Here is a 24,176-nt window from a genome sequence, read left to right as displayed (position 1 = left end):
AACATGAGTGTAAATTCAACTACAGACTTACATTATGTTATTTTGTGTTTAGAGTTATCTTCAAGACAGTTGGTAGAATTTTGTTTTGTGCTTTTGGAAGTGGATTAGGGCTTATAATGGACATGTATGAACATGAAGAGAGCTAGGAATCCAGGGTGCAGCCTTGATTTGTCTAGAATGAATCACTTACCTTGACAGCTGTGTTATCTCAGGTTACACAGCTTCCATCTGTTGACATGGGACTGTGTTTTCTATCTATTTCTTAGTTGTAAAGACTGAAGACCTTGGGTAATGTTGATGTTGAGATTGTTGATATAGAAGTGCCCCCTTTACACAAAGGGCATAGAGAAATTTTCCTTTCAGTAGTTTTAATTCATCTTTAATTTCTGTGATCTGTTGAAGGGGAAATCTTCTAAATGATATGGTATCCTAATGGTACTCAAATGATACTATTTTTATATAAACTTATGTTTTCTAACACTGTAAATATATGACAGTGAAGTATTTTGTATCATGTTAGAGAACTGATATATTTTACTATATCAAAAGATTATAATATAAATTGTGTAGGTGATTTTTTTTGTGTGTGATAATATAAATTTTTATGATGTCTTTTAATCTCCATTTAATAGAATTTCAGAATGAGAAGAGACTTGAGCTAATCTGATATACCCCCCTTATTACACAGATGAGGGAGCTGGGTACCTGGATTTACCCAAGGTGATGCAGCTAATTAGTGGTGGAAATAGGCCTAAACCACAGGTTTTCTGTTTTTCATTGGACTTGGGATAAAACACCTAACTGATCTGTGTAGTGGTGTTGATGTCCCACTCGTCTAAGACTTGCCACATAGCTTAGGTAATAGATAACAGCTTAAACCAAGACCCCATTTACCCCTTTCCTCCTCTAGGTATCAACAGATCTTTTCTCTGTTCTTGTTATATTTGCCAGTGTATACACATAAAAGGTGAATATGGCATAATGCATCTTAAGATGTTTTTATTCCCCTTGGCAGGTATGGAGAATACAGAATCCCAAACAAAGCACTGAACAAAGAAGACCATTATGTGGGCCATTGGAAAGAAGGAAAAATGTGTGGTCAAGGAGTCTATAGGTAATAGCATTAGAAATGTTGCTGGACTGGTTGGTGTTGCTTTTTCAAAGAATCATTTAAACCTAAATGTTTGTGTAGCCAGAGTTTCCAAGCAGTAAGTTTTATTTATTCTTCTTATGACTGAAGCTATATAGAGTCTTCTTTAAAAGGTCAACCTCTCATCTATCACAAGATGAAAATATTAGGTTATTATTTAGTTCTTCACAAAACTGTGTAAACCTTGTAAACCATAACTTTCTCATAGAATCTCCTAAATATCTTGCTTGTAAATTTATCTTATATTTACTGCATGACTCTAATATGGACAAAGCCTGTCATTCTTTCAGAGATGACTCATTATTTCATTTTCCCGTAAGGGACTAAATACACATTTTTCCCCATGTTAACACAAAATACCGCCCACAACATCTTCAACTTCTTAGACTCAGTCATTCAAAAATGAGATTTTTATCTCAAGCCAAAACAATCTTGAGAAAGGAAAACGGAGCTGGAGGAATCAGGCTCCTGGACTTCAGACTATACTACAAAGCTGCAGTAGTCAAGACAGTATGGTACTGGCACAAAAACAGAAATATAGATCAATGGTACAGGATAGAAAGCCCAGAGATAAACCCACGCACATATGGTCACCTAATCTATGATAAAGGAGGCAAGAACATACAATGGAGAAAAGACAGCCTCTTCAATAAGTGGTGCTGGGAAAACTGGACAGCTACATGTAAAAGAATGAAATTAGCACACTCCCTAACACCATACACAAACATAAACTCAAAATGGATTAAAGACCTAAATGTAAGGCCAGACACTATAAAACTCTTAGAGGAAAACATAGGCAGAACACTCTATGACATAAATCACAGCAAGATCCTTTTTGACCCACCTCCTAGAGAAATAGAAATAAAAACAAAAATAAACAAATGGGACCTAATGATACTTAAAAGCTTTTGCACAGCAAAGGAAACTATAAATAAGACGAAAAGACAACCCTCAGAATGGGAGAAAATATTTGCAAATGAAGCAACTGACAAAGGATTAATCTACAAGCAGCTCATGCAGCTCAATATCAAAAAAACAAACAACCCAATCCAAAAATGGGCAGAAGACCTAAACAGATATTCCTCCAAAGAAGATATACAGATTGCCAACAAACACATTAAAGGATGCTCAAGATCACTAATCATTAGAGAAATGCAAATCAAAACTACAATGAGTTATCACCTCACACCCGTCAGAATGGCCAACATCAAAAAATCTACAAACAATAAATGCTGGAGAGGGTGTGGAGAAAAGGGAACCCTCTTGCACTGTTGGTGGGAATGTAAACTGATAACAGCCACTGTAGAGAACAGTATGGAGGTTCCTCAAAAAACTAAAATTAGAACTACCCTTTGACCCAGCAATCCCACTACTGGGCATATACCCTGAGAAAACCATAATTCAAAAAGAGTCATGTACCAAAATGTTCATTGCAGCTCTATTTACAATAGCCAGGACATGGAAGCAACCTAATCGTCCATCAACACATGAATGGGTAAAGAAGATGTGGCACATATATACAATGGAATATTACTCAGCCATAAAAGAAACGAAATTGAGTTATTTGTAGTGAGGTAGATGGACCTAGAGTCTGTCATACAGAGTGAACTATGTCAGAAAGAGAAAAACAAATACCAAATTCTAACACATACATATGGAATCTAAAAAAAAGGTTCTGAAAAACCTAGGGGTAGGACAAGAGTAAAGACACAGACATAGAGGATGGACTTGAGGACACGGGGAGGGGGAAGGGTAAGCTGGGACGAAGTGAGAGGGTGGCATGGATATATATACACTACCAAATGTAAAATAGATAGCTAGTCGGAAGCAGCTGCATAGCACAGGGAGATCGGCTCAGTGCTTTGTGACCACCTAGAGGGGTGGGATAGGGAGGGTGGGAGGGAGACGCAAGAGGGAGGAGATATGGGGATAGATGTATATGTATAGCTGATTCACTTTGTTGCAAAGCAGAAATTAACATACCATTGTAAGGCAATTATACTCCAATAAAGATGTTTTAAAAAAGAAAAGCCATGAGAAAAAAAAATCAGATTTTTTGATTGGTGGAAAATAGTCATATAAACAAATAATTACAGCTACCAGTGAGACATGAGTATAATTTTGAATTTCCTAAACTTTGTAAAAATGAGCATCAGAACTCAATGTGCTTGTGATCTTTATTCATTCTTTCTAACCACAGTTACGCCTCTGGTGAAGTTTTTGAAGGCTGTTTTCAAGATAACATGCGTCATGGTCATGGTCTCCTGCGAAGTGGAAAGTTGACTTCATCTTCTCCCAGTATGTTCATTGGCCAGTGGGTAATGGATAAGAAAGCCGGATACGGTGTCTTTGATGATATCACTAGGTACAGTATCCTGCTTCTAATCTCACGGTTTAGCGTGAGAGGATAAGGTTCCTCTACTTCTCCAAAAACATGATTTTATGAAGGCTGAGCACCTTAATTTGGCAGTACTTCGAACATTTTTAATAAAACAGTTGTCAGGTGTCATTTTATGCATTTGTTTTTGAACCAAACAACAGGTTACTTCCTTACAAGATCAAGATCATTCAAAATTAACATTGGTACCATTTTCCTTAAAGCTTCACACATAAATAGCTTTTAGTGTCTCAAAGAAGCTACCAAATCTTTGTTATACAGAGAGAAACCTTTAATGCAGTCAGTAGGTAACAGGAGTAAAAGGTTAGGAAGGTCAGTGGAAATTCCCTTTGGGGTCATACAATAGTATCTAAACACCTTTCTGCCTTGGTCTTCCTATCAGGTTAGAGACTTGTAACCATGCCAGCAACCCAGGAATCAAGCTTGGTTAAATTCAATTAACTAAACCTTGGGCAGAAATATAGTTCTTTTGCCTCTGTATTTGGTTTGGCCTGATTTGCTTTTGGACTAGATATATACTCTTCCTCTCATATTATTGTCATAATGTGTGATTTAAAAAGTTTTGCTGTTATCACTAAAATCCATAATTATTTAATAGGCAGTTTGTACTAATTTTAATTTTTTTAGTGGAGATTAGTAAGATTTCTTGACATTTGAGTAGGTAAAGAATGAACCTTCTTTTATGATAAATCCCATTTCTTTTAAGTTAGTAAACTTTTGGGTGAGAAAATGTTGTGCATAGGTTTGAGCCTGCCTTTTGAGTGACTCATTTTGATGACATTATTTAGAGTTGAATTCTTGGCATTAATTAAATATTTTAAAGTTATCAAGGAAGTACTGGAAGTATATACAGATCTATGTCTGGTAGACTATAATGTTAAATTCCTGAGAGAACATTGCTCTGAATAGGATATATTTTACAATCACATTGTCCCATGTTTGAGGAGACAGAGTTGACCACTTTGACTAGAGAAATGGAACAGATACCAACCTAGGGGTGATGCTTGGGACCTCCCATGTGATAATTGTTTTTTCCCCACCTCATCTTTATCATCACTGATTTTTTATTACATTTCTTTTTTTTTCTCCTATTTCTTTGCAGAGGGGAGAAGTACATGGGAATGTGGCAAGATGATGTATGTCAAGGGAATGGTGTGGTAGTTACCCAGTTTGGATTATACTATGAAGGCAACTTCCACCTTAATAAAATGATGGTGAGTGGAATATTTTACATATAGTTACTGTTGACTTTTTGAAACTCCTATGTCCTTAACTTTTTAACTCATCTTTTTATTAGTGTTCTACCTTTCCTAGTACTATTTTTCTTGTCTTAAGATTATGTAAGGCTCTGGGGGATGTGACTGTGGGTATCCTAAGTTACTGTGTGTTTTATGTGTTGTGATTTTTGTTTTGTTTCTTCACATAGGGAAATGGAGTTTTACTTTCTGAAGATGATACTATCTATGAGGGAGAATTTTCAGATGATTGGACCCTGAGTGGAAAGGTTGGAAACTTCTTTCTTTCTCTGATAATCTTTTACTAATTTTTTCCTGACCTTTAAAAAAGCTAACCTATAATAAAATTCACCTGTTTTAAGCGTACATTTCAATGATTTTTAGTAAATACGCAGAGTTGTGCAACCATTACCACCATCCAGTTTGAGATCATTTCCATCACCCAAAAAGATTTCCTTCACCATCTCCTTGCCCATTTGCAGTCACTCCCTGGTTCCACCTCCAGTCCCAGACAACCTCTGATGGACTTTATAACTATAGATTTGCCCTTTCAGGTCCTTTCATATAATTGGAATCATACAACAAGTATTCTCTTCCCTGTGGCTTCTCACATTTAGTATGTTTTTGAGGTTTCTCTATATTGTGGCATGTGCAGTACTTTATTCCTTTTTATTACTGAATAAAAACCACATTTTGTTTATCCCTTCACCAGTTGATGGGCATTGGATTATTTCCAACTTTAGACTGTTTCCAACTTTGGGCTACTATGTATACTGAAGTTGACTGCAACTTCTTTTCTTCTTCTTTTTTTAGTTGAAATATGGTTGATTTACAATATTGTGTTAGTTTCAGGTGTATAGCATAATGACTCAGTATTTTTGCAGATTATACTACATTATAGGTTATTACAAGGTAATGGGTATAATTTCTTGTGCTATACAGTATATCCTTATTGCTTATCTATTTCATATATAGTTGTTTGTATCTGTTAATCCCATACCCCTAATTTGTCCTTATACCATCCACTCCCCTTTGGTAACCACAAGCTTGTTTTCTGTATGTGTGAGTCTGTTTCTCTTCCACTTACATTTAAAACTTCTTGTGTGAACATGTGTTTTCATTTCTCTTGGGTGGATACCTAGGAGTGCAATTGCTGGGTTGTATGGAAAATTGATGTTTAACATATTAAGAAACTGTCAAACTGTTTTCCAAAGTGGCTGCATCACTTTACATTCCCATCATCAGTGTATGAGGATTCTAATTTATTCACATCTTTGGCAGTATTTTTTATTTTCTTTTTTTCCTCTTTGTCATTCTAGTGGGTGTAAAGTGATACGGTTTTATTTGACTTTCCCTAAATGACTAATAGACTCATTATAGAGCATATCTTCATGTACTTACTAGCCATTCATCTGTCTTCTTTGATGAAATATATATTCAGATATTTTGATATTTTAAGAATTTGCTTGTTTATAGTCTTATTGAATTTTAAGGATTTCTTTATATAGGCTGGATATAAGTTCTTTATCAGATACAGGGTTCACAAATATTTTCTTGTAGTTTGTGTCTTGTCTTTTTGTTTTCTTTTTTTTTTTTTGGAATTGTCTTTTTGTTTTCTTAATAGTGCCTTTTGAAGTACTAAAGTTTTTAATTTTAATGAAGTCCAGTTTATGAAAAAAACTTTATGATGAATTATGATTTTGATTTCATATCTAAGAAATCTTTGCCTAACTCAAGGTTACTAAGATTTTCTTCTGTGTTTTCTTTGAAAAGTTTTATAGTTTTAACTCTTATGTTTAGGTCTATGATTCATTTTGAGGTAATTTGTGTATGATGTGAATTAAAAGTCTAAATTGATCTTTTTGCATGTGGGTATCCAATTGCGTCAGCAAGTTTTCCCATTGTATTTTCTTGACACCTTTGTTGAAGTTAATTCACTATAAAATGTGTTTATTTTTGGACTCTGAATTATGTTCCATTGATCTACATGTCTCTCCTTATGCCAGTACCATGCTGTCTTGACTACTATAGGTTTCTAGTAAGTTGTGAAATCAGGAAGTGTAAGTTTTCCAACTTTGTTCTTTTTAATAATAATTGTGGCTATTCTGGATCCTTTGCTTTTCCATATAAATTTTAGGACTGGCTTGTTAAAATCTGCAGAAAGCCTGCTGCGATTTTTATAGGGATTATTTTTACTCTACAGATCAATTTGGGAAGAATTACCATCTTAATCATATTGAATCTTCCAATCCATGATGTGGAGTGTCTCTCCATTTATTTAGATCTTCTTTAATTTCTATCAGCAATGTTTTGTAGTTTTCAATGTGCATCTCTTGCATATCTTTGGTTAAATTTATTCCTAAGCATCCTTTTTGATGCTATTATAGAGAGAATTGTTTGCTTAATTTTATTTTTGGATTGTTCATTGCTATTATATAAAAATACAATTGATTTTTGTATTTTGTTCTTATATCCTGAAACCTTGCTGAATTTATGTATTAGTTCTAGTAGGATTTTTTAAAATGGATTTCTTAGGATTTCCTGCATACAGGATAATGTTGTCTGCAAATAAAGACAGTTTTACTTCTTCTTTTGCCATCTGGAAGGATTCTTTTTTCTTGTCTGACTGCACTGGCTAGACTCTCCAGTAGATGTTGAATAGAAGTGATAAGAGTGGACATCCTTGCCTTTTTCCCTGTTTTAGGGGAAAAGCATTAAATCTTCCACCATCAAGTATAATGTAGCTGAAGATTTTTCATAGATTCATCAGATTGAGATAGTTCCTTTCTATTCCTAGTTTGTTGAGAGTTTTTATTATTAACAGGTTTTAGATTATGTCAAAGGGCTTTTTCTGTGTCTATTGAGATGATTATGTGGTTTTTGTTCTTTATGCTATTAATACAGCATATTATATTGGCTGCTTTTCTGATGTTAAAGCAACCTTATTTTCCTGGGATAAATCATACTTGGTCATGGCATATAATCCTTTTTATATATTGCTAGAATTAATGCTAATATTTTGGTGAAGATTTTTACATTTATATTTATGAGGTATTTATTACATTTATGTTTATAGTTTTTTTTTTCATGATGTTTGTCTTTGGTACTGAGGTAATACTGGCCTCATAGAATGAGTTGGGAAGGGTTCCCTCCTTCTCCATTTTCGGAAAGAATTTGGAAAGCCTTAGTGTTATTATTGCTTCTTCAAATGTTTTAGAGAATTCACCAGTGAAATCATCTTGGCCTGAGCATTACTTGGTGAGAAGATTTTTAATTTCTAATTTAATTTCCTTACTTCTAATTAGTCTATTCAGACTTTTCATTTCTTCTTGAGGCACTTTTGGTAATTTGTTCCTCTTAAGGAATTTTTCTATTTCATCTAAGTTACCTAATTTATTGGCATAAAGTTGTTCTCTTGGTATTCCCTTCTAACCTTTTTAATTTTTGTAAGGTTGGTGTAATGTCCCATTTCTTGATTTTGTAATTTTATGTCTTCTCTCTTTTTTTTTTCTTGATCTAGTTAAGTGTCTTTTTTTCTTGATCAGTCTTATTGTTTGTCAAGTTTGTATATCTTTTCAAAGAAGCAACTTGTGGCTTCATTCATTTTTCTCTGTTTTCTATCTCATTGATTTTTGCTCTAATTTTTATTATCTCCTTCTTGCTTTGGGTTTAGTTTGCTTTTTCTAACTTTGTGAGGTGGAGTTTTAGATTACTGATTTGAGATCTTCCTTATTTTATAATATAAATGTTTACAGCTTTAAATTTGCCTCTAAGTACTGCTTTAGTAGCGTCGCATCAATTTAGATAAGTTGTGTATTCATTTCATTCAGGTAAAAATATTTTACCAATTTTTCCTGTGATTTTTCTTTAATCCACGGATTGTTTTCATACACTCTGTTTGCACATGCATGTACATACACCTTTTTAAAAAGAATTAGGGACTAGTTAAAAATGAAAATGTTAACCATTTAGTGCTTTTTTTTCTTGATTTTTAAGATTGAAAATATTTCCTCTAATTCCACATTTTTTCTGACTTTACCTAGGGAACATTGACTATGCCAAATGGAGACTACATTGAAGGTTATTTTAGTGGAGAATGGGGATCTGGAATAAAAATCACTGGAACGTACTTTAAGCCTAGTCTGTATGAGAGTGATAAAGACAGACCTAAAGTTTTGTGAGTAACTAGTGTTAATTATGGATTAATTATTGAATGTTTTGAGTTGTCTTGCTTTTATCAAAGCTGGTAAATATTTCAAATGCAGGACAAGTTTTTTAATTCTTTTTGTCTTTAAACAATGTATAACCTTGAATTGTAAACTGAAACTGCTATAGATAGCTAAATGTGTATTCTTGGCTTAGTTTATAGCTGTAGAGCTTAAATGTTTAAAATGATGAAAGTTCTGTGTGCGGGAATAATCTTACTGTTAATGGTGCAGGTATCCAAGTGGATTGAAAGAGAGATTTTTAAATGGAAGCCCTGCACAACTTGATTTTGAAAAGTAAAGGTCAATCCTATATATACACTGATACGCTGCATATATTGGGAAAAGTCAAAGTCTTGAAGTGTATGATGTTTTTCCTCCAAGTTTTTGGCATATGTTAATTTCCCTTTATTGTTTCTAGCTTTAGCTTTGTTTTTGTATTTTGATAGCATCTCAGATTCTTTGTTTTCATGGGAGCTTGATATACTTTCTGTACCATGTTTATTCTTAGTATTTTTAGAACCCAGTATGTAATGCATTTCACAGTTCTCAGTATGAGATGTGCAAGGCACAGGAAGTCCTCATTTTAGCAAGGATCAATTTTGCAATATCAATTCTATGGAAATGTAGAAAGCAAAGGAGTCAGTTCTGATGTGCTTCCTACTTAATTCATATACTTTAGTATCTAATAAACACTAAGTAGCTAAAAACCATCCATTTAAATTTTTATTCAGTTTTTAAACAGTGGAACCACCATCAGTTTAGGCAGTTTTTGTCACAGAAGTATTTGCAGTTGTATATTAGAAAGTTTCTGTTCTTCAGGGTTTTTGCACAAAATAAGTGATTAATGAGAGGCTGACGTGACCTTATTAGCAGGAAGCTTGGAAACCTGGCAGTGCCGGCTGATGAGAAGTGGAAAGCAGTGTTTGATGAATGTTGGCATCAGCTTGGCTGTGAGAACCCAGGCCAAGGGGAAGTTTGGAAAGCGTGGGACAATATTGCTGTGGCCCTGACTACCAGTCGGCGCCAACACAGAGACAGGTGCGTGAATGCCTGCCCAGCACAGGGCAGAGCCTGGTAGGAAGACGAAACTTAAAACCAGTAAGTTGTCAAGGCTTCCCACATTTAGTTTTTAAATATAACTTAAAAGTCAATTATATACTTCTGGGTAAGCATGGATAAAACACACCTCCTTGTATTTGCTACTGAACTCAACTATAAAACCTAGGCAGAATGCATGGACATTTATTTGAAACTCTGAAAAGTAAATATCAGCAGGTGTTTTGGGGAAGAGCAGCTGAATTTAGAGAACCACCCAACCAGTGGTGAGTTTACTGGGTTTCTTAACTTCAATATTCCTCATCCTAAACCCAGTATAACCTGAAACTAGAAGCAAGCACTGTGGTGCAGACAGACAGAGATCCAGAAAAACCCCTCTGTTTCTGGCTAAAGCTCAGAAAGAGTGGAGGAGGTACACTGGGTTTTCTCTCTCTCCTCTTTCTCCACTTTCTCATGCCTCAGCCTGCAGGCATTTCTGTGGCAGGGGCAGTGATGGCTGTGGCTGGAGCAGCCATGAAACAGGATGCGTGCAGGAAGGAGCCAGCACTCTTGCAGGAGTGGACCCTTCTTCTCCCTTGATGAATCATCAGGTCCAGGAGTCCTGGCCAAACCTCATTGCTCTCTGGCCTCTCTCTCTATCCTTCTACCACTTCATGGAAGTGGGCAGTTTCTGGCTGGAGGACCTACAAGAGGAATCAGAAAATGCTGGGGAGGTCATGGAAAGAGAGGAGCTCTGGAAAACAACCCTGTAAAGTTGTTTATGAACTCCTGGATTCACCCCAGACCTGCATGCGTGGATTTGATCCGAACCAGCCAAACAGTTTGAGAACTCAGCTACTAAGTTGACTTCTACCTAGGTCCCAGACTAACACCTCAGTGGTACTCACAGAAAGACCCAGATAGAACTGCAAAGCCCTTGAGAAGTGAACTGACATTGGAACCACAGCCCACAGATGGCTGAAACAAAAGTATCAGCTGTTTCAGAGATTCCCAAGATCACCTACACATTCAGTGATTCACTAGACAGACTCATAAGACTCAACATATAGTCATACTCACAGCTAAGTTATTACAGCAACACAGTAAGGCTCCACAGCCCAATCATAAGGGAAGAAGACACAGGCAGAGTCTGGAGGAACCCATGTGTAAGCTTCCCATGCTCTGTCCTTTCTGTGAGGGGTCACACAGAGCACACTCTCTGCCAGAGCAGTAAAATGCAGCCACACATATACAATGTTTCTGCTCAGGGAAGCCCATCAGAGATGCAGTGCCCCAGATTTTTACTGGGGACTAGTCACATAGGCATCCTGTGCTTAGCAACTACCAAAATTCCATAGTCCCAGAAGGAAGCAGATGTTCACCACAAATCACTTTAGTAGTCTATGGACAGCAAAATATCTTTATCAGTTAGGAAATGTTTCATATTAGTATAGGGAACTTTTAGAAAGCTTAGTTCCCAGGTACCAGCCAAGGGCCAACTTTATAAGCAGGTCCTTGTAAAGATAACAGTTTCAGTTCTACTATGTTTACTATGTTATTGATGGCAACATTCTCCATTAGGATATAAACAAGACCCAAAATCTCGTAACATAATACTCAAAATGTCCAGGAAATAAACCAAAATTACATGGCAATGAAAGAACCATGAAAACCTCAACTCATTTGGGGAAAGACAATCCATAGACATCAACAGCCCCCTACCATAGATTTTGGAATTATCTGACAAGAACTTTAAAGCAGCTATTATAAAAATGCTCAAATGAGCAACTGCAAACATCCTTGAAACAAATTTTAAAATTGAAAGTATCAGCAAAGAAATAGAAGATACAAAGATGAACCGAATCAAAATTTTTGATTTGAAAACTACAGTAACCAAAATTTTAAAAATCACTGGGTGGGGTCAGTAGCAGATTAGAGATTACAGCAGAAGAATCAGTAAATGTGAAAATAGATTGGTAGAAATTATTTAAAATGAACAACAGAACGTGAAAAAAAAAGTGAATAGAGCTCTAAGGACCTGAGAGTCTAATATTTGTGTCCTTGGAATACCAGAAGGAAAGGAGAAAAATTGTGGGGCTGAAAAAATATTTGAATAAATAGTGGTTGAAAGGTTCCCAAGTTTAGTGAAAGACATAAACCTACACATTCAAGAAGCTGAACAAACTGCATCCTAGAAAAAACCAAATATCCATGTATAGACATGTTACATTCAAATTGGAAGGAAAAAAATCTTGAAAGCAGATAGAGAAAACTTTTGCATTACGTATATGAAAACAGCAATGCAAATAGCTGCATACTTGTTGTCAGAAACCTTGGTGGTCAAAAGGAAGTCACACAACAATTTTGAAGTGCTGAAAGAGAAATTACAGATGTACTTTTCATTTCTCTTTTTCTACTTTTTTCTTATTTTCTTCTCTTTTCTCCTTTTCCTTTTTCCTGCTTTTGTTTTTCTCCATCTGCCATTCTTCATATTTCCTTATTTAACTTGGCCGCTCACTTCTGCAGGCATTGACTAGCATTCATATCTAAAGAACTTGCTAATCCCTACAGTATAGGAAGAAAGTTTTGTTTTGTTTTTTCCCGTGTTTGGGATAAATGGGAATTGATTATAGTGTTTCATTCATGAAGTTTATAATTTTTACCTCCTACTCTTTCTATCAGTAGAAAAAATGGAAACTCCCAGGATTGATTAAAGCTGTGGACCTGCCCTTGTGTGGGATGCAGTTGGTCACCCTTCTCTGATAGAGCCCATGTGCATAGACATTGAGACTTGAGCCCTACAGTTAACCTTGGTTAACTCTTGTTGGGTGTTTCCAAGAAGTAAGAATGAAAGAACTTTTGTATAAAACCACATTGCTGCCACAAAGGTCTTATTTGTTTATCTAAATCAGTATCATAATGATAATTGTGCACTGTTTCTAATTTCTCATTGATTGTAATCTAATAGAGTGCCATTACCAAAAATTTCAGTTGATGACTAGTATGTGTTTTATCTTAGCCTCTTCATCCGGAGCTTCCCTTTTACCCATTGTGTGCATACCGCACCACTGTTGTGGCATCCACATTATCTCCTTACTTCTTGAGCTCATTTCCATTTCAGCCTTTGCCATTTGATTTATTTTCCTTAATCCTTAGCTCTCCCTCTCCCCGTTATTCCATTTTTATTATCACTAACAAGTCTATCGCCAGTTTTCTCTTCAAGCTAACGTAATAGTATTTTCCAACACCATGGTTTCTGTTGGTGCAACATCTTCATTAATTTATTGTGGTTGGTGTGGAGTAACATTAAATGCTACTTTGAATGACTGTTACATAAACCTAACAGAAGGTCAGTTACCAGTTATGCACACATTTGGGCTGAACACTGTGCTGGATGCTCCATTTCATCCTTAGTTGGTGACCGTGCTTCACGTACACTTACAATTATCTTGCTTTCTTGAAATATATGATAGGCTTTCTTTTCTCTTTTTATAGTCCAGAGATATTAAGTCGTTCACAGACTCAGACACTAGAGAGTTTGGAATTCATTCCTCAGCATATTGGTGCCTTCTCTGTGGAGAAATATGATGACATCAAGAAATATTTAATAAAGGTAAACAAGAGTCAAAACCATACCAGCCTTGTGAATTAATGATACAACTGACATGATATATCATTCAAATGTACTCACAGCTTATTGTTACTCATATCCTGTTTTTGCTGTCGAGGTATGTCTTTTGTTAGTTCTCTGACCACTAGAAGCACATTTCTCCCTAAAGATTGACCTATTATGATAGAACTTTATAAGTTTTGTAAGTGTTCAAGGGGATTCTGGACATCTAGGGTCAGAGTTTATAATGGCTTTTTGTTTGTAATGTTAGCAAACTAGAGATTGTATAAATAAAGCATGCTGCCTTCACCCCATGGTTATACTGTCTTTGCTTCCTTCTCAAACCCTGTGAGATCAGCCCACAATTTAAAGAATGACATGTATTGACATGGGGGTACAGGAAGGAGTATTAGAAGAAATCAAGGGAACTGAACAGTGATTGTTTCAGAGCATAATCAACTGTCATTATTCAGTTTTCTGGAAAGTAACATTTCATATATTTTTCATGATGTTTATGGTATGTTAGAACCTTTCTTTGCTTTTCTTTTTTTTTTTTTCCTTCAGCCGTGCCATGTAGCATTTGGGATCCTAGTTCCCTGATCAGGGATCGAACCTGTGCCCCCTGCAGTGGAAGAGTGGAGTCCTAACCACTAGACCTCCAGGGAATTCCCTTAGAACCTTTCTTTTAATATTCTTTATCAGTATATCCAAAGCTATCTTCCCGAAATGTTAAAAGGATTCTTTAAGAATAGGAACTCCTACTCCATATAATTTGGGTAGACTCAACACTTTCAGAAAAGTTGAAGTATTTAAATTTTCCTGGTCCAAAAGTAGACTCTTGACAGTTTGAAAATTGCTCATCATTTATGAAAGTGTTTCTTTTTGGTCGATCAATTGTTTCTGCTGTTAGTGCACACTGACTGGCTGCATCGGTTCTCTTGCTGCTCAGGCCTGCGACACTCCTCTGCACCCACTGGGCAGGCTCGTGGAGACACTGGTTGCAGTGTATAGAATGACATATGTGGGTGTGGGAGCCAACCGCCGGCTGCTGCAGGAGGCTGTGAAGGAGATTACGTCCTACCTGAAGCGAATTTTCCAGCTGGTGAGGTGAGAGATCTTTTCACTGAAGTCATCAAGAAAATGGTTTTATGCCACAGATCCTTCAATAGATTAAATAATGAAAACATGTTTTTACTTTGTGTTTATGCTATAACTATAAAAAAGATGGACGTTAGCCATTGTAACTTACTTCCTTTATGTCTTTCTTACTCATTGGGGATGATAGAAGGCTAAAATAAAATTTTTTAATACCAATTTTGGTATGAAATATAGTAGTCTTATTTGGATTTAATCTCTAGGCAAAATCATGTCTCTAAAACCTAACCACAGAGAAGATAAAGTCTAATATGAAGTTTTAGCCCTGAGTATTTATGTCCTATTCCTTGACAATAGCCTGTTTGTTCACTTATTCAACAAATGTTTGAGTGCATCTACGTGTTAGCCACCATTCTGGCCCTTGGAGGAATTTATCAGTAAACCAACCCCCCAAAAGAAAGAGAGAGAGAGAAAATCTGTGCTCTCATGGGGCTTCCGTTCTACTGGGGACAGAGTAAACAGAATATGTAACGTGTCAGATGATGATTCATGTGATGGAGGGGAAGAGAATGGAGCTGAAGGTGAGATGCTGCTATTTTAAACGGAAGGTCAAGGAGACATGACAAATAAGGTAATATCTGAGCGGAGACTTTGAAGAGGGTGAGAAAGCAAGCAAGCATCTTTTCGAAGGAGAGGTTCAGGCAGCAAGCAAGTTTGGAACTTAATGAAATTCAAGATATTTTACTAGATTTAAGCCAACAAGTAAATGCTGTATTGAGATAGTTATACAAAAGTTTATGAACTTGTCCCAGAAAAACCTCCTTATATTATTTAGCCTCAAAACTGATAAATGCATTTGGAAATGTTTCAGTTTGGAGGGGGCAGTGGTATCTACTAAAAAGATCGCTGGGCTAGGATTGTTTCAGCTCTGACATTAGCTAGATGTGTGAAATGAAGATAAGTTCCCTGAACTTTTTAATTTTCTCCACTATAAAATCGGGGCAGGGGCATGGTATAAGTCTACAAAAATACAGAAGATTGCAAACTGCCTGTAAGAGTTAAGGTTTAAGTCTGTAAAAATAAAGAGGACAATAAACTTGTTTATGGTTAGAATCCACCATTTGCATGCAAGAGGTGGGAAATAAAATCCAGGGAGAATTCAATGCCTAGGGAAAAACCCTCAACAATTTAGCAGCTCAATCATTTGGAAAAGTTTTTCAACAGCTTGGCTTTTTAAAAAAATTTTTAATTTTTGCATGAATTGAGTTTTCATTTTTTCTTAATGTTGGACATTTAATTGTTTATATTCTGAAAGCAATGATCTCTGCTTGAAGAGTCAATACACATTGACCTCAGATGAGATTTGCCAGTAAGAAAAACATATATAATATAGATCAGAATTGTTTATTCTTTAGTAACTAGACAGAAAAAAACAGAACAAACAGATTTTTTACTGGTGTTATTCATTAGCTACATTCTTTTCTTTTTTTTTTTGCGGTACGCGGGCCTCTCACTGTTGTGGCCTCTCCCGTTGCAGAGCACAGGCTCCAGACGCGCAGGCTCAGTGGCCATGGCTCATGGGCCTAGCTGCTCCGCGGCATGTGGGATCTTCCCGGACCGGCGCACGAACCTGTGTCCCCTGCATCAGCAGGCGGACTCCCAACCACTGCGCCACCAGGGAAGCCCCACATTCTTAATTTTATCCTGTAAGAAGCATCAATTAAGACTCTAAGGAAACTGACTTATTTAGTTGATAGAAAGTTTGGTTTTATTGGTCCTTAAAAGATTAAATAATGGAAATGTGTTTTTACTCTTTTTATCCACTCTAGAGGTGTAACTGTGTAATGATATTCTTTATTCTTCCTTAGGTTCTTATTTCCTGAGCTTCCTGAAGAGGGCACCACAATTCCTCTCTCTGCTCCTCTGCCAACTGAAAGAAAATCCTTTTGCACTGGGAAGTCAGATTCCAGATCTGAATCACCAGAGCCAGGGTGAGTGGAGCTGGGTGGAGATAGTGAGAAAGGGGGTGCGGACCAAGTGATCTTATGCAAAGAATCCCAGGAAAAGTTGTTTTCTCTGGATCTGTTTCCTTCTTTTTAAAATGATACGGTTGGGGGCTTCCCTGATGGCACAGTGGTTAAGAATCTGCCTGCCAATGCAGGGGACACAGGTTCGAGCCCTGGTCCGGGAAGATCCCACATGCTGCAAAGCAATTAAGTCCGTGCTCCACAACTACTGAGCCTATGCTCTAGAGCCCGTGAGCCACAACTACTGAAGCCCACACACCTAGAGCCTGTGCTCCACAACAAGAGAAGCCACCGCGATGAGAAGCCCGCGCACCGCAACAAAGAGTAGCTCCCGCTCGCTGCAACTAGAGAAAGCCCGCATGCAGCAACGAAGACCCAACACAGCCAAAAATAAATAAATTTATTTAAAATATAAAAAAAATTTAAAAAATAAATAAAATGATATGGCTGGACTTCGTGATCTCTGAGGTTCCTTTTAGGTCTCAAGTTATGTTAGCCAAACCCCATGAAACTGTAACTACAAATGACTGGGCACAAAGGCGCTGAGCAAAGTAAATCATTCTGTCCTAGGACAACAGAGAAATCAGCCTTAAAATGGAAACAGAGTGGGCTTTCAATTAGATTTTGAGTTTATGATAAGGATTCACAGTTGGCCCAAGACAAAACTCTGGGGCCATAGGTAGACTTCTCATGTTAACTTCTTACATAAAAGAAGGAATATAACTGCTTCCTTACTCAAAAATTCCCATCTTTACTTTCAAGTTCTAGAAAATAAAGCTCCATGTTTGATTCTGTTTTCAATTTTAAGATTAATGCTCCTCCCTCTCTCTCCAATATTTTGTAGTTACGTGGTAACAGGTTCTGGGTTACTGCTTCCTGTGCTCCTACCTCGGCTCTACCCACCGCTGTTCATGCTTTATGCCCTGGATAATGATCGTGAGGAAGATGTTTACTGGGAATGTGTTCTCCGACTAAATAAGCAGCCAGACATTGCTCTTTTGGGCTTCCTCGGGGTGCAGAGGTCAGTACAGTAATTATGAATGGAACCTAATTGTTTTAACTCAACATGCAAACAGCATTATCGGGAATTTGGTACTTTGATATCTAATTGTATATATGATTTGCAGTTTAGTTACCTATCGCATATCTGTCTTCAGCAAAATAGTGATGTTTTAAAATCTTTATTTCTGAGAGTTTTTAGACATGAGTTTGAAATGTGATTATTCTTCTGAATATAAGTAAATAATTTGAGTTATCATGCCTGATATTTTGCAGTTCTTCAAAGCAAAATACATATATTCACATTTTCAGAAAATTAATTGTATTCAGTCTTTGGCGTTCTACTTTCCCATCTTTTCTCTTCTCTTCCCTCCCTCCCCATCTATAATTTCTCATGTAAAAGTTTAGAAGTGCCCTTTTTTGTTGTAGGGCATTGTTTCTTGTTAGTCCAAGGAAATACTAAGTGATTGTACTTTCTAGAAGTGTTAGGATAAAACTGATCACCCCAACACCCAATAGTTATATATTTGTGCTATCAGAAAAAAATGAATGAGCCTTAATTGGAAAGTAAATTTTTTCAGTGGAATGGTTTAATAGTAAAAATGAAGGAACTGTGGAATAGTTACTTTAAATGAGGACAGGGAAGTCAATCTAGTCATTAACTGTTTTTATGGGGACTAATTTACCATAAGGAACAACTTGTATTAACAATGTATGGATTTCGTTTTAGGAAATTTTGGCCAGTGACCTTGTCAATCCTTGGAGAGAGTAAAAAGGTATAGTGGATTTTAGTTTCCTCAGCAAATATGTTTTTATTTGGTGTGGGGGGATTCGAGATAGCGAAACAGTTTCTGTTTTACTTCGGTAATATAATACCCAAGCATGAGTTATTCACTGAAGATCTGCATTCTGCCATTGGTATCATTTATGATTCTTGTTGCTGCATAAGACAGCTTTCCTCTTTGACCTTTATAAATTCTTTTTTTGCAGGTTTTGCCAACCACAAAAGATGCTTGTTTTGCCTCAGCTGTAGAATGTCTACAGCAGATCAGGTAATCTCTAATTTGTTGAAAATTACATAAATCAAAGGAGCGGTTAGTCTATTAAGATACTGATGAGATCTTATCTTTACCTAAGCTCTAACCCCACCCCCCAACCCCCCAAGATGGTGTCAAACTCAGCCTGAAGATCAGAAAGACTCTGAGACATTTACCTTTTGCTCTACAAGCCCCTTGCATTTTCGAAAGTGGTGGAGAACCTACCCAGCAATTTATCTACATAATCGTATCTTTAGCCAAATGGAAATTAACCAAACTTCTTACTCAGAGAAGAGCATGTATTAGGAAAATAAGGTTCCACATGGGTAAAAGGAGATGATCTATGACTTAGTGAATTCTTTCATGTGAACCATTGATAGTTGGAGGCTTCTTTCCTCAAAGGGCCATAGGATTACAGAGATCATCCCTTCCAGTGACTCCTTTTGCCTGATGTATCCAACTTAAGGCACGTGAGCCCTAAGAGGGTATATTTGTATCAAACAATTAGTGTCAAATGACTCTATTAAGAAAACCATAAGATATCTTTTCGTCATTTATTTTTATTTTTAATTTTCTTTTTAACAACAGCACAACATTTACCCCATCAGACAAACTTAAAGTCATCCAGCAGACTTTTGAAGAGATCTCTCAGAGTGTCCTGGCCTCACTTCAGGAAGACTTCTTGTGGTCCATGGATGATTTGTTTCCTGTTTTCTTATATGTGGTGCTACGGGCCAGGTGACCAATCTCTTCTGACTTTAATATCAGTGACATTATTTTAACAAGTCTGCCCCTTGCTTTTCTGAGCTGATGACAGGAACATGCTCCCCCACTGGAAAAACAGTCCATTTCTGTTAACCCTTTTCACGACGGTGTTACCTTTTTCTTGAGCTGTTCTTTCTTTTCCTTTCAACTAGATTCAGAAGTAGGATGTACATATAAATGGAAGTAACTCAATATCTTTTTCTTGTTGGGCAGGATTAGGAATTTAGGCTCTGAAGTACACCTCATCGAGGATCTCATGGACCCGTATCTTCAGCATGGGGAACAGGGTATAATGTTCACCACTTTGAAGGTAAAGTATAGATATTATTTAATATTTTTTTATGTTAAAATCTCTCCTTCATTTACCATATTATGAATCTATCATTAACCTTTCTTTTATATAAAACCTTAATGCAAACATTAAGTGCCTTTAGAGCACATACTGTTAATATTTTAAAATATGATAACATATTAAAGTAGAATCATTCTCAAAATACTAAAGCAAATTATTCATTAACCAATCTTCCCTGTAAATTGATCATTCAGATCGTTACAAATCCTTATAAATGTAGACCATCTATATAAATGTAACTTTAAAAAAGAAACAGAAAGAATTTTTAGTGTCCAAAAAAACATTCAACAGTAGAGCTATTTAATGGAATTAAGGTAAAACACAGAAGGCAGTAGGTATGTAATGAATATGAATCGCATCTTCTTTCTTTCCCATTTATTGTAACCAGTAGGTTACAAATGAGATTCTCTGATCTGGGTGCTCTGTAGGGATTGTTGGAAGTCATTTCAGTTACCCTGCCTTGATTTTTCTTGGAATTTGATACAATCATTGTGAAGTTTATTGGAAGAATAACAAATAGAAAATGGCAAAAACACTTCTGAAAAAAAGAAAGGCAGAACAGACCCACTGTGTCAGTTAATCAAATGTTATGAAATTATAATAATTAAGATAGTATGTTACTGTCATAGGAATAGACAGATACCTTAGTGGAAGAGATAGCTCCTATATAGGCAGTATTATAATAAAAATTTGACATATGAAAATGGAAACATCAAACATAAATGGAAAAGAGAATTATATAATAAATGGTCAAAGTATTGGAAGAGCTTATTAGCAGTTTTGGAGAGAGGGTGGCATCAGGGTGGAATCACTCACGTAGCGAATTACAGATGCCTTAGTAAGGTTTAAATATACAAAAAGGGAGACAGAAGAAAAGACAGGCAAATTAAAATGAGAAAAACTAGAATTTAACGTCAGGTTTCTGGCTTGGGCTAATTGTTTAAACCTTTCAACTTAAATATCATTAACATTTATAGCAAATAAACTGAAAAGGGAGGGGACAACTGGGGAAAATATTGGCTACCAATTACTTACATTATTAGTATTGATGTTATATGAAGATCATCTCTAAACATATCACCAAGGAAGAAATGAATTAATATATTTATATAAAAGAAAACGCTCAACCTCACTGCAGATTTAAAGAAAGTGCCATTTTGTCCCTGCTCAATTAGCAAAACTGTTATAAAATTATACCCAGGGCTGGTGGGGTTATAGTGAAATCAGAATTAGTCCCACATTGCTGATGAAGAATAAATCACCCTTTTGGAAAACAGTTGTTATTAACATTTATATCAACAACATCAAAAATGTTTCTAGAGTTTGAGTAGTCCTACTCCTAGTGATTTATCCCAAGGAATTAAAGAATGGAATACACTGTATATTATTTGGATGAGGTGTTCTTTGTAGTGGAACTCTCAAACCTGGATACTTTCAGAATCACTTGGAGATGCTTGTTAAAAATGCATTCCAGGAAATTCTGACTCACTAGGACTGGAATGATGCTTAATCTTAACCTGTATGTTTATCAGACATGCTAGGTGATTCTGATTATAGTTGTTTGTGTACCTTATGTTGATCATCAGCATATTCTACATGTCCAGTCAATAGTGGCTTAACGAATTAAGGTATTTCTGCTTAATGAAGAATATTATACAGCTTGTTAAAATTTTTTGTCTGTTTAGAATCAGAGGGAATTTTACAAAATTTTATTTCTACTAATTATAACTTGGCAAAACAGACATGGGATAGGGTAGGGGGACTGGAAGAAAACAGGGGAAAATGGAAGCAACTGGTTTAGTTGAGCTATCAGCATTAATAACGGATTTCCTTTCTTAGTCCCATGTGCATTGTTATATTTATGTAATTTCTTTTAAAGTAAAATTTAAATGGTTTTGAACTTTTTTTCAGGCATGTTACTACCAGATCCAGCGTGAGAAGCTTAACTAGGCTGCATAACAGCTTGACAACTGGATTATCTATTCAAAGTGTTTTAGCACCATCTGGCATCTTCCTGTAGTGGCAAAAAAGAACAGTGTTGAAATTAGGACGTTGTATTATTTTGGTTGTTATCTCTGAGCCTTGCTAATGATCGGAGCTCTGAGCCCAGAATAAAAGACTGTATAGTTTAAAGGGAGGATTGAAAAGGAGGTAGAAATCAGATTAGACCAGTCCCCGGCCTGTGTTAAGTTCCCCAAATGTCATACATCTGCTGTTGGAAAAAAGAGGACCCTTCCTACAGTAAAGAGTATGCCAGCTCATGAAGCTGTAAGAAAAAATTCTCAGTATAGCTTCTTACATTAAAGAGGTTGATGAATATTTTTGAGTTTCCGGTTTGCCTGCAGTTACCCCAGACCCCTTTGCAAGAAGCAGATTGTACTTGAAACTATAGTAGCCACACTATGCCTTCCAGAATTCCTCGCAGTCATGTGTGCACCATGCTTCTTTGCTTAGGGAGGGGAAAGAGGAACTTTTAAACTGAAATTTTAACTTTTTCTAAGCTTTCCCACCAGGGTATTCATGATGGGAGAGGTTCTATGCAGTTACTTCTACCATACCCTGACCCCAGACCTGGAGCACATCCAAATAGGAGTCTTCTGCCTCCCGACTAGAAAGAACATAGGAATTTTGTTCTTGGATTCCTTACAATGCTACAGAGTGAATACACTGGAATTCAGACACTGACTCCGAGCTGCTGCAGAACCTCATTCATCCGTGTGCAAACGCTGTATTCCGGGGCCTGTGAATGAGAGCCTGAAGAGCTTTTGCATGCAGGCTGTGTTTTGAAGCAGAACTAGAGACTGGAAAATACAGAAGCAAAGAACTGCATCCATCCTTGACCTAGTGTTGTGGTTCTTCCCTGTACCTTGCACTGAACTCACAGAGGAGAAGGAAGAGGAAACTCGCTTTGGCTTCTCCCATCTCAAAAGTGTTGTGACACCTCAACCCTTTAGCGTTTTGCTTTTTTTTTTTTTAATGTCCTATTGTAAGTGTTTGGTTTACACTGTACAAGTAACACTAGTAGCTGTTTTGGATTACGTAGGTGCTCTTCGCCATCTCATCTCCTACACACCAGGGTGAGCGTACGGAGTGTCCTCCTCCTGCTTTGTGTTAATATCTACAGATGTTAATCGATTTTGGAAAAGGATCATGGTTTCTGCTCTACTTTATAATCAAGACAAGTGTTTAGTAAAATAATGTTTTGGAATGTTGGCTGTAATGTAACAGCAATTTTCATAATAAAAGACATTCATGTTTATGAGGTTGTTTATGACTGCGAAAGAAATGACACAGGGCAAACTAAAAATTTAAAAGACGTCCAGGTTTAGTTTTGGGGGGGAGGGGAGTTGCCTGCATTGTAATCTGTGCCTCTTTGTACGGCCTCAGAGATCCCACTGGGGTTTTAGAGATCTCTCTCTTTAAAATAAACATAAACTTACAGCACCTTTGCTGACAAAAAACAAATTAACTTTCTGACCCTGATAAACTGAGGTCAAGGGACTTAAAAGAAATGGTACTATTATTTCTTTGAATAAAAGACATATTTTGATAGTTACAGGTTAAATTTTTTCTCCTCCTAGACAGATTCAAGGAAGGGAAAATGGAGGATTTAAAATTTTGGTTAGAAATGATAGGCATTAGTTAATTGTATACCAGTTGTACTGTCTTCTCAAGGAGCGTTTACCAGAATGTGCCTGCCCATTATTGGAAAGGGACCGACTCTTAAAGATTAGTTTATGTTGGGGCTTCCCTGGTGGCGCAGTGGTTGAGAGTCCACCTAACGATGCGGGGACACGGGTTCGTGCCCCGGTCCGGGAAGATCCCACATGCCACGGAGCAGCTGAGCCCGTGAGCCATGGCCGCTAAGCCTGCGTGTCCGAAGCCTATGCTCCACAACGGGAGAGGCCACAATAGTCAGAGGACTGTGTACAGGAAAAATAATAATAATAAATTTTAAAAAAGATTAGTTTATGTTAAACACTTTACATTTCCATTAGGAATTGTTCTGATTTTGGAATAAACACACAAGTTCCACATTTGGCTTCTAAAGGCAAATTTACTGCATGTCTTTGATCCCTTTAGAGGAAGAGACAGGGGTAATTGTGGAAATTGACAGAGAAAAATGTGAAACCCACTGAAAAGTTCTCAAATGATAGTAAGCTATCTCAATTGTAAGAGAAACATGTTATAATCATCCTTTTATTGATGAAGCAGCTGTCCCAATACTTGAACCTTCATACTGTATTTATACTTTTCAGAAAGCA

The 24,176-nt window shown here is 36.6% G+C and overlaps 1 protein-coding gene across 4 annotated transcripts in view; it reads left to right on the top strand.

Annotated features, from left to right (window-relative positions):
- ALS2 (alsin Rho guanine nucleotide exchange factor ALS2) overlaps positions 1-23,410 on the top strand; it is a gene marked incomplete at its 3' end in the record, with an annotated part of 86,707 nt that extends 63,297 nt beyond the window's left edge. For 2 of the 4 annotated variants that reach the window (XM_079924316.1, XM_079924317.1), the window contains exons 20-33: positions 1,016-1,114; positions 3,351-3,515; positions 4,651-4,762; positions 4,975-5,052; positions 8,827-8,960; positions 9,862-10,029; positions 13,522-13,639; positions 14,586-14,743; positions 16,600-16,722; positions 17,603-17,779; positions 18,488-18,533; positions 18,748-18,809; positions 19,383-19,532; positions 19,773-19,935. In XM_079924316.1, the coding sequence (XP_079780442.1) occupies positions 1,016-1,114; positions 3,351-3,515; positions 4,651-4,762; positions 4,975-5,052; positions 8,827-8,960; positions 9,862-10,029; positions 13,522-13,639; positions 14,586-14,743; positions 16,600-16,722; positions 17,603-17,779; positions 18,488-18,533; positions 18,748-18,809; positions 19,383-19,532; positions 19,773-19,935 (1,753 nt within the window). Of the gene's footprint in view, positions 1-1,015; positions 1,115-3,350; positions 3,516-4,650; positions 4,763-4,974; positions 5,053-8,826; positions 8,961-9,861; positions 10,030-13,521; positions 13,640-14,585; positions 14,744-16,599; positions 16,723-17,602; positions 17,780-18,487; positions 18,534-18,747; positions 18,810-19,382; positions 19,533-19,772; positions 19,936-21,822 lie in introns of those variants that run through there. The other 2 variants (XM_079924319.1, XM_079924318.1) reach the window with 2 other exon arrangements.
- Positions 23,411-24,176: the final 766 nt, after the last annotated feature.

The sequence above is a fragment of the Stenella coeruleoalba genome (genome assembly GCF_951394435.1).
Source record: "Stenella coeruleoalba genome assembly, chromosome: 6".
NCBI classification, from domain to species: domain Eukaryota; kingdom Metazoa; phylum Chordata; class Mammalia; order Artiodactyla; family Delphinidae; genus Stenella; species Stenella coeruleoalba.
This window is presented reverse-complemented; position numbering and strand designations above follow the sequence as displayed.